Source organism: Dendroctonus ponderosae, unplaced genomic scaffold (genome assembly GCF_020466585.1).
Source record: "Dendroctonus ponderosae isolate FM_Combo_2020 unplaced genomic scaffold, Dpon_F_20191213v2 Dpon_F_20191213_340, whole genome shotgun sequence".
NCBI lineage: Eukaryota > Metazoa > Arthropoda > Insecta > Coleoptera > Curculionidae > Dendroctonus > Dendroctonus ponderosae.
Window position 1 is genome coordinate 11,603 of NW_026018549.1, and position 10,590 is coordinate 22,192.

Genomic DNA, 10,590 nt, shown 5'->3' on the forward strand with positions numbered 1-10,590 from the left:
CAGTTCAAGTCAGCAGCCGCTCATGGTTTTTAAGAAACCCTCAAGCCAAAAGAAATCCGAGCAGAGTCAATGGCCGATGCCTTCATGTCTTTGGCACACATTAGGAGGCGGCCCCCTTTACATTTCTCAGAATGGGACAATTTAACATAGGCGGCCAGATGTTAAATTTTTTAAACTTTCAGCCTTGATGCCTTTAGCCAGAGTGGAGGTTTTTTTTTAGATGGTAGGCGATTGGAAGCCGTCTGCTCTATGCCGATCGTGTTCGTTTCATGAAATAATAGGTAATTAAGTCCAAATTCTACAAACAAATAAGCAGATTTTGAAGCAGACTGTTTGTGGAATTAAAATCACTCATTGCTTGGGAAAACGTAATAACTAACAAATATGGTTACGATTGGTTAATCGTAATTAAGCTGACTAATCAGCTTGATTCCCGATTTTCTATTAGTACCTATTCTTTATTTTACGATCACATTACACCAGCTGGCCCAAAATATTGCATGCTTACCGAAGCCCATCACTAATCACAATATCATTTTAGAATATTCGAAAATTTAGATTCATAGGTAGGAGGTACCTACTTAGGTATTTTGGCTACGGTACTGCGTTGAAACAAAAAAAGGAAAAAGTGATTACATTTTTGGGTTATTGCGGTTCCCAGCCGACAAATTTGAGCGGAGCAGAGGAATTTTAACGAATTTTTTCCAGTGTGAAACTCCACGGTTAAATCGAACTATAACCGGTTGCTGAATTAGTTTAATTGTAATAGCTTTTCTGTGAAATAATGTAATGCCATGAGGTTAAGAAGGTGCGATGCACTTAACGAGATTTAGCGGACTAGAAGAAAAAACATTTAAATGCTACAATTTGGATGCCTAAGGCATAAATCAATTTGCAATTCTGGAAATTGATCAAATGAATGATTATCTTGAATTATGTGGATTTCTCAGAAAAATGCTTGGCAAAACCATCAATTTCTATCAAGGAATCCAAGAAGAGCACATAAAAAACTATAATTAGAACTAAAAGTCGTGGACAGTAGTTTACTTGTTTTATATAACAACAATCCATGTTTTCATATGAAACAAAACGTATCATCGGTTATGTTCAAAATGCGTGTCACATCGTTTTACTTTTTTGGTTTTTCAGTGCTCTTGGAAAACTTTCATTCTCATGCACGAGAGTATAACGCTTGTATCTAAAACATTTTCAGGTATTTCGAGAGCTATCGTAGCAGATACATAAATAAAACTCAGCAATTTCAGTGCTAAAGGAGTAAATTTATTTAAAAAGTCCAATTTCAATCACATGAAAAGTTCATAATTTAAACATGAACTTTTACAATTTGTGATTATGCAGCTATGTGCAGGCTAGGCTATAATTTTGCTGCTGTTTCTGCTGCAGCACCTGTTCTTTTGTTACAACACACATTTTCCAACGGGTAATTGTTCAATTTAATAACAGTTTTCTTGGAAGTATCGCATTGCTAAGAATTATGTCTTGCTCTCCTTCTGCTTATTTAATGGTTTTATGTCCTTTGCATAGATAAAGACAAGTATAGATAGCCCACTACGTCGCACTCTGTTGGACCCGCGCTAACCTGCCGCCATCTATGAACGCAAGGGCACAGCTGCGTTTTAAATCTGCTTGCGAGTTTGCAGTTCAAAAGCATTTTAAATTTTTATTGCAGTAAATAAATTGGCAAAACGCCAAGTAGCATTAATTTGTGAAAAGTGTATCATGCAAACAACAAACCTTTATTCAAAAAGCAAAATGATGACGTTATGAATGAAGGTTTAAGAAAATAAACAAATAATTCAATGTAACAACAAATGAATTAATTACTTAACTACAATTATCAAAGCAGATACATTTTTAGGTAGGTCCTTTGCAAGAGCACAGTCATACCACTATAATGATAAGAATAGATATCAGAGACAATAAGTGTAATAGAAAGTTTGTTATCGCGATTCATCAGAGCTGAAAAAAATTGTTTTAAGCCGTGGACATACACCTATCTGCGGTTTAAGCTTAAAACTAAAAGTTCTTGTAAAATTTAAAAAACGCTTTGTTTTAATAGGTTTATCCCGTTTGAATTTAGTTAACGCCAAAACTGGCGATTTTTAAGTCTAGGGTTGGCGACATTCGTTCAGTAGTTGGCAATACCGCTATTCCTCCGTCGGGCATCCTGTTGACAGACGACAGTAGTGAAGTAACCAAACCAACTTGTCTATCTATGGACCAAACCTAATGGCTTTAAGCATGTCAACTTGTATTTCTACTGTTTCAATACACCCCGGATATTTTTAACGGAGTCCCGGAGTTTTAACGTTTTCGTTAACAACAAAATATCAATATCAGCTTTCATATAACGGCTGTTTAGTGTGAAGTTTAACTTGACCACGAGAATGGCCGACTTTATTGAATCCGAAGCAGAGGAAAGTAGTGAGGTAGGTCAATAGATAATGGTGTGGAGTCGTTTGGGGTTCTCGGATTTTGTAGTTTTCTCCATTCTTACCTTAGAGATTACACAGTGTTTTTTGGCTTAATTTATGGACCCTTCAGGAACATTTTCACTGACAGTGCCTAATTTGAAGTGGTCTTTAAGGTAGGAATAGAGAAGTACAAAATCCGAGAAACTCAAACGACACCATCACCAAAAAGGTGCGAATAGACCATAGAAACACGCTAGAAAACATTTACAAACTATTAAAATATTCATATTTACGCTAAACTTTGTGCAGCGTTGCCAGACTACACAGAACGTTATATGTAAATGGAATAGTACACTTTCGTGCAAGTATTGTAAGCTTAAATTTTAAGATGCGTTGAATTTAGATCGGTCTAGGTTCATGGCTCATCACAGTTCATCTGTAATTCGTATTTTTTATTTCTTACCCAAACCGCGATAAAGTATTGTAGCAGAGAAAAGTGAATTCTAACTAAACAAATCCAATACTAAAACCAATTAAACTAAATTAAAATATTTTCTAAGGGAATCTGTATAAGCCATTTGCTTAAAGGGAATTTCCTTTCTCGCAAAGTGCAAGTATAAATAATTATGCATGGGTAGAGTAAGTGGCAACATTGCACTTGGATCTGACAGCCGTAAATCGTCACACATGCGGATAAATATTGCGCTCAAGTTCACTGTTTTGATGGACGAACAGCTGATCACTGAACCAGAATTTTCAAACTTCAAGCTTATGTGACTTCATGATGTTCATTTGGTAAAATTTTCCTTCGCTAAGAGTGCTAATATCTAATAAAATTTTGCAAAAACTTTATTGCAGTGGATCTTAGGCACATTATGTATGTCGAATCATCGATCATTAGTTCTTAAAACACATTTCAGTACACGGCACTAGTCATCTAATTTTCAATGAAATTTTACCGGGTCGTTTGAACATGATTGAAGTTTATGGACGATCCGTATGTTTTGTTTCCACTGAAACTGCTTTATTTCTATTGTACTTTAAGGGTAATTAAAAAGAACGCAAAACGCGGACCGACATACAGGAGCACCCAATAGGTAGAATAAGCGGCAGCAGTTTTTCTTGTGAACATTTCTTAAAGTACCGAACAAGTTTTAACAATAACCTGCGATCTGATTATCGAAGTGCTAAATGGTCTCGTTAAAAACGATGCCCAAACTCTTGCAACAGCTATTATAATGGATCTTAGGGACAACTTTGTGTGTCGAGTGCTGAATTGTTGATTCATCAAACAGACTAGTTTGCATAAAACATCCGTTATTTCAACTTATCCAATATTTTTCTTGCAGGAAGAGCTGGAGCCCCATGAGCGCAAAAAGCCGAAAAAAGTTAAAGCAATGGACGATAGTTCTGAAGAAGAAGAAGATGGTAAGTTTGCGAAATTAGTAAAAAATTTACTGAATCATGAAATACCTGTTGAAAATTAACTATTTTAGTAAGTATACTATGTGTCCGTTTTAAAATTATGTCCCATTATGTTATAGACGATGAAAGACTAAGAGAGGAATTAAAAGATCTAATTGATGATAACCCAATTGAGGAAAGTGATGGTGAAGACTCTGATGCATCACGTGGTCAGAAAAGAAAGAAATCCGATGATGAAGATCTTGATGATCGTTTAGAGGATGAAGATTACGATTTGCTTGAGGAAAATTTAGGTGTCAAAGTGGAGAGACGCGTAAGTTTGTTTTATACGAGTAATGTCAACATGCGCTGCTTATACTTTTTACCTGGTCTTTTAAACTTACTACCTTGTTCTTGTCTCCAGCCCAAATTCAAGAGACTGAAGAAGATGCAGGATGAAGAAAGTGACGGAGAAGAAGAGAACGATGCTGAACAAGATAGAGAGCAAATAGCGAATGATCTTTTTTCAGAAGATGTAAGTATAGTTATCAAATAAGAGAGCCCCAATAATCGTCTATAATTGGAAGAACTGTATAATATTTTTTGATCTTTTGCTCTTAATATCATTCAGGAAAGAGATGGAGACGCAAGAAAGGTAAAAATGATAATTTTTTAGAACTTAATGCTGTATGTTTGTTGGCCTTGTTGCTAACAGCTTGTTCATCCGGAACTAGTTCACATTCAAGTCCCATTTCATTTGCCCTTTTAAGATTATTCGTTGAACCTTCAGGGTTATGGTTATTTATTTAATTAAAACTATCAGTTGAAATCAGAGTCAAAATTAAAAAGTTCACATGGAAGACTCTTCTAGATTTTTCTGTTTGAAATTGAATTTGATTTGCTAATATTCTATTTTTAGTCAATATTTGCGTCTCGTTTTTTATTTCTTAAACTTTTAGCAATCAAACTATTTTAATTGTTGCAAATCACAAATATAAATGATTTTCATATTCTTTCTTGCAGGATGACGAAAGACATTCAGAACGTAGCCATCGGCCTGCTGCCGAACCTGAACATTTTGGGGAGGAAGAGGATGAGGGCGACTATTCAGACGCTGATGATTTTATTGTTGACGATGATGGGAAGCCTATAGCAAAAAAGAAGAAGAAACCAATCTTTTCCGACGCCGCGCTGCAGGAGGCCCAAGAAACATTTGGAGTCGATTTCGATTATGACGAATTCTCTAAATATGATGATGAGTACGATGAAGAGGAGGAGGACGAAGAAGACGAATATGAAGAAGGTATTGACGGATGATGATATGAAAATACACCATCATCAAATTTCAATAATAATTGGATCTTATCCATAAGAGACCAATTTAGTGCAAAAGCACTCATTGAAATATAGGTCGAATGAATTATGCAGAGTTTTGTTTTGTAGATGAAGAAGGCGAGAGAAGACGTCGTCAGAAGAAAGCAGCCAAGAAGCGGCCAACAAAAAAGTCAATCTTTGAAATTTACGAACCTTCAGAACTGAAAAGGTACGTCAAGGCATGTGAAACTATGTTGTTGCAAGCATGAAAAAACGTTAATTTTTTCAGAGGGTTTTTCACCGATTTGGACAATGAAATTCGAAGCACAGATATACCAGAAAGGTTGCAGCTACGCGACGTACCTCTTTCAGCTGTCCCAGACGATTCCTCCGAACTAGACGACGAATCGGAGTGGATTTACAAACAAGCCTTTTGCAGGAGCACCGTATCTAATATAGATGCCAATCTTACACAGGTTTGTTTAATTGTCATAATCAAGAAAACAGTTATCATAACCGTACATGCTTTTGCAGGAAGCACGAGATAAACAGCGCAAGGGCCCTCAGACAGTTGGAAAAATTCGGAAAGCTTTAGACTTTATGCGAAACCAACAACTGGAAGTGCCGTTTATTGCTTTCTATAGAAAAGAGTATGTTCAGCCTGAATTGAACATCAACGACTTGTGGAAGGTGTACAGGTACGACGCGAAATGGTGCCAATTGAAAGGCCGGAAAGAAAATCTACTCAATCTACTGGAGAAAATGAGATCGTACCAAATGGACCAGATTATGCAAGACCCGGATGCACCTATACCCGATAATGTCAGGTTGCTGAAAGAGTCTGATATTGAGTATCTGAGAAACGTGCAAACTGCTGAAGAGCTTAACGACGTTCACAATCACTTCATACTGTATTATGCGCAGGATTTACCAGCGATGCACGCCGCCTGGAAGGTCAAAGAAAAGGAAAGAAAAAAACAGGATAGGCGTCAAGCCAGATTGAAAGCACTAGCTGAAGCTGAAGATGGAGGCGCTGAGACCGTCGAAGACTTTCCGGACGATGAGCAGAACAACGATCCAGAGCCGGAAACTATCAGATATGCAAATCGATCAGGATCATATGCACTGTGCATAAAAGCAGGACTGAATTCGTTAGCTAAAAGATTTGGTTTATCTCCGGAACATTTTGCTGAAAATCTTCGCGACAATTATCAGCGACACGAGGTCGATCAAGAGTTAACTGAGCCTGCTGAATTAGCCAAAGAATATATTTGCCCCAAGTTTCAGACAGTTGAGGAGGTTTTACAAGCTGTCAAATACATGGTAGCACTCCAAATAGCCCGTGAGCCGCTTGTACGCAAATGTGTGCGTGAAGTATTCTACGAAAGAGCCAAAATCAGCGTAGCTCCAACCAGAAAAGGTCAAAAAGTTATCGACGAATCGCACAATTGCTATGCCTTAAAGTATATAAAGAATAAGCCGGTCAGAGACCTAACAGGAGATCAGTTTCTAAAGTTAACACTTGCGGAAGAAGAACTGTTGGTGAAGATTAAGATCAGCGACAACATTGAAGGCCACACTTCTAATTCATACTTTGATGAAGTGAAGCAGCTGTACATCCGTGACGAATTCAGCAAAAACGTCCAGGAATGGAATAAAGTGCGTGCTGAATGTGTTGAAAGAGCGCTGCTGCGTTGCGTAATTCCCGATTTGCAGTCGGAAATCAAGCTTGTGCTTGTGAATGAAGCTAAGGAATTCGTCTTGAAGGCTTGCTGTCGCAAACTGTACAACTGGATAAAAATATCGCCTTATCAGGTCGAATTCCCCGAGGAGGACGAAGACGAGTGGAACACCAGCAAAGGTATTAGAGTGATGGGTTTAGCGTATGAACCGGATTATTCGCAATCTGCATTTACTTGTATCTCAGCGCCTGATGGTGATATAACTGATTACCTGCGGCTGCCGCACATTTTAAAGAGAAAGAACAGCTGGAGGCAGGAGGAAAAGTTACTGAAAGAAGCCGATTTGATGGCTCTACGGAACTTTATTTATTCGAAAAAACCGCACGTCATAGCGATTGGAGGAGAATCGCGTGAAGCCCTAATGATCGCAGAGGACTTACGAGGCGTTGTGCAAGAACTGGTCGAATCTGAACAATTTCCCACTATTAAAGTGGAAATTATTGACAATGAGTTAGCCAAAGTATATGCAAATTCGAATAAAGGAGTCGCGGATTTCCGGGACTACCCAGAGTTACTAAGGCAAGCCATATCTTTGGCTAGGAAAATGCAGGATCCGCTGATCGAATACTCACAACTGTGCAACAGCGATGAGGAAATTCTCAGTTTACGGTTTCACCCTTTGCAGGAGCAAATCACAAAAGAGGAGCTCCTGGAAGCATTGTGCTTGGAATTTGTTAACCGTACCAATGAAGTGGGAGTAGACGTCAATCTCGCCGTTCAGCAAGTGCACAAGAGCCACCTGATTCAGTTCATTTGCGGTCTGGGGCCGAGAAAAGGCCAAGCTTTACTGAGGGTACTGAAGCAGACGAATCAACGGCTAGAAAACAGAACGCAATTGGTGACCGCGTGCCACATGGGTCCCAAAGTTTTCATTAATTGTTCTGGCTTTATTAAGATCGACACGAACAGTCTAGGCGACAGCACCGAGGCGTACGTCGAAATTCTCGACGGCTCCAGAGTGCATCCCGAAACATATGAATGGGCACGTAAAATGGCTGTCGATGCTCTGGAGTATGACGATGATGAAGGGGCGAATCCAGCCGGAGCTTTGGAGGCAATTCTAGTGACGCCCGAACGGCTAAAGGATCTCGATTTGGACGCGTTCGCTGAGGAGCTGGAACGTCAAGGATTTGGCAATAAAAGCATTACTTTGTACGATATTCGGGCCGAGTTGAACAGCCGCTACAAGGATCTGCGAACGGCTTATCGTCCCGCCAATTCGGAGGAGCTGTTTGACATGCTCACCAAAGAATCGCCAGATACTTTCTATATTGGAAAAATGGTCCAGGCTAGTGTTATTGGTATTGCCCGCAGGAAACCACAAGGTGAACAACTGGACTCCGCCAATCCTGTTCGTAACGATGAAACTGGATTGTGGCAATGTCCTTTCTGCTTGAAAAATGACTTTCCTGAATTGTCCGATGTGTGGAACCATTTCGATGCTGGCTCCTGTCCCGGACAGGCCACAGGAGTAAAACTGCGACTAGACAATGGCATTTCTGGCTACATTTATATTAAGAATTTGAGTGATAAAACTGTGTCGAACCCAGAGGAACGGGTCGGCATCGGTCAGCTGATACACTGCCGAATAATCAAGATTGATGTCGAACGGTTCTCGGTTGACTGCACGTCGAAGTCGAGCGATTTGCTAGATAAAAACCACGAATGGAGGCCCCCGAGAGATCCGTATTACGATCAAGATCAAGAAGACAAAGACAATAGAATGGAAGCCGAAAAGAAAAAGGACAAACAGAAGCAAACTTACATTAAACGTGTGATCGTTCATCCTGCTTTTCATAACATTTCCTATACGGAAGCAGAAAAGTGCATGGCCGACATGGACCAAGGAGAAGTAATAGTCAGACCATCGAGCAAAGGGGTTGATCATCTTACCATTACCTGGAAGGTCGGAGATGGGATTTACCAACATATCGATGTGAAAGAGCAAGGGAAAACGAACGCCTTTTCGCTGGGAAAGTCCCTTTGGATTGGCAATGAGGAGTTTGAAGATCTAGATGAGATTATTGCTCGTCACGTTAATCCCATGGCGTCTTATGCCAGGGATATGCTTTATTTCAGGTAAAACGCGCTTTTTTATCATAGTTTTTTTCTTTAATGCATTTTTTTCATAGGTATTACAAGGACACTAATGGGGGTCTGAAGGATAAAGCTGAAGACTACATCAAAGACGAGAAGAAAAAAAACCCGGCCAAAATTCACTACATTGTGAGCGCGGCGAAAAACTACCCTGGCAAGTTTATGTTGTCCTATTTGCCCAGATCTAAAGTGAAACATGAATATGTCACCGTCACTCCCGAAGGCTTCCGCTTCAGACAACAAATGTTCGATTCTGTCTCATCGCTGTTCAAATGGTTTAAAGAGCATTTTAGGGATCCGATTCCAGGTGGAACCCCCAGCACCCCTCGAATGAGTGGCTCTAGTGGACGCACTCCCTATCAAGGTAAATTACAGCCTTTTGATGGAAGTACTAATCTACAATTGATATTTTTTCTAGGTACTGCTAGCACACCGTTCAATAGCATGAACGCAGAAACCATTCAACGGGTCGCCCAGAATTTGCCCAGTCACATGTTACAAAGTTTGTCAGCTGTGGCCAATCAAACTCCTCACTACCCGCATACCCCCGGTGGAGCTTATGGGGCCAATTACCTGAACACCCCGTACACTCCCAGCGGACAGACACCATTTATGACCCCCTACCAGACTCCCCATACACAACAGACACCGAGGTACTTTCAAACCACAAATTTGTTGCCATCAAAAAAAATATGCTGATCTTATATGCAGATATGGTCAATCGACACCATCGCCGATGCAATCGGTGCCTCCCGGAACATTCCTGCATCCGGGTTCAGTTACCCCAGCTAGTCAAAGTAGTCCGTTTTCCCGTATGAGCCACCACCGAAGCGCCCCGGGGCACGGATTACCATCCAGGTAAATACGAAGTCTATAAGATGCTCCATTCTCCATCCATTGGTACATTATTTTCCCGGGATTAATGGATTTTTTCCAATCTGTAGGAACTCGGTCACATCAAGTTCCTATCGGTCGGGCGGATACAGTCATTCGGAACAGATGGATTGGCAGAAAGCTGCTGAAGCGTGGGCCGCAAGAAGTAGAGGTGAGTAGTGCCCGGTTTCTCAACATTTGCCCTTATTGGTTCCATAACTATGTAGTGTATAAAGCCGTTATAATAAAGTGTTATAAGACCGATAAGATTTTATGGGTGTCCGAACGGTGACAGACAAAGTCATTTCGGGCTCATAACAATCCGTTAGATAAGTACCTATTTAGTTCGACCGACAGAGGGAACTGCTTGATAGGGTATGTTCCATTTTTGACTGGTAGTACGGGAAGGAGCGAAATACCGGTCAAAAAGAGGCGGATAGTAAAGAACTTTCACTTTTGTGCTTCGCAAGCTAGATGACGCCACAAAAAAACGCATTTTGATCGGTCGGTAAACATATTGTACCGTGGATGGCCGAGTATTAAACTCTTCCTTCTGCTTCCAACTTTTATTCCACTCGGTACAACTTTAACTACGGAACAGGAACAAAATAACTTCAAAGTTACCGTCAACTTCACTAACAATAACACAAGGAAAACACGCGTTTCCGACTCGCGGGTTTAACCTTCTTCTGCACCCGGTCGCTCCTGTCACTTCACTCTCCCCG

At 40.2% G+C, this 10,590-nt stretch overlaps 1 protein-coding gene across 1 annotated transcript; it reads left to right on the top strand.

Moving 5' to 3' along the window:
• Positions 1-2,187: 2,187 nt before the first annotated feature.
• On the top strand, positions 2,188-10,127 carry LOC109536679 (transcription elongation factor SPT6). The gene is made up of 12 exons (XM_019902994.2): positions 2,188-2,450; positions 3,785-3,863; positions 3,980-4,173; positions 4,264-4,374; positions 4,863-5,142; positions 5,283-5,382; positions 5,443-5,629; positions 5,688-8,974; positions 9,028-9,356; positions 9,411-9,645; positions 9,704-9,850; positions 9,937-10,127. The coding sequence occupies exons 1-12, from the start codon at positions 2,409-2,411 to the stop codon at positions 10,043-10,045; spliced, it is 5,100 nt and encodes a 1,699-aa protein (XP_019758553.2). The 5' UTR covers positions 2,188-2,408; the 3' UTR covers positions 10,046-10,127.
• The last annotated feature ends 463 nt before the right edge of the window (positions 10,128-10,590 follow it).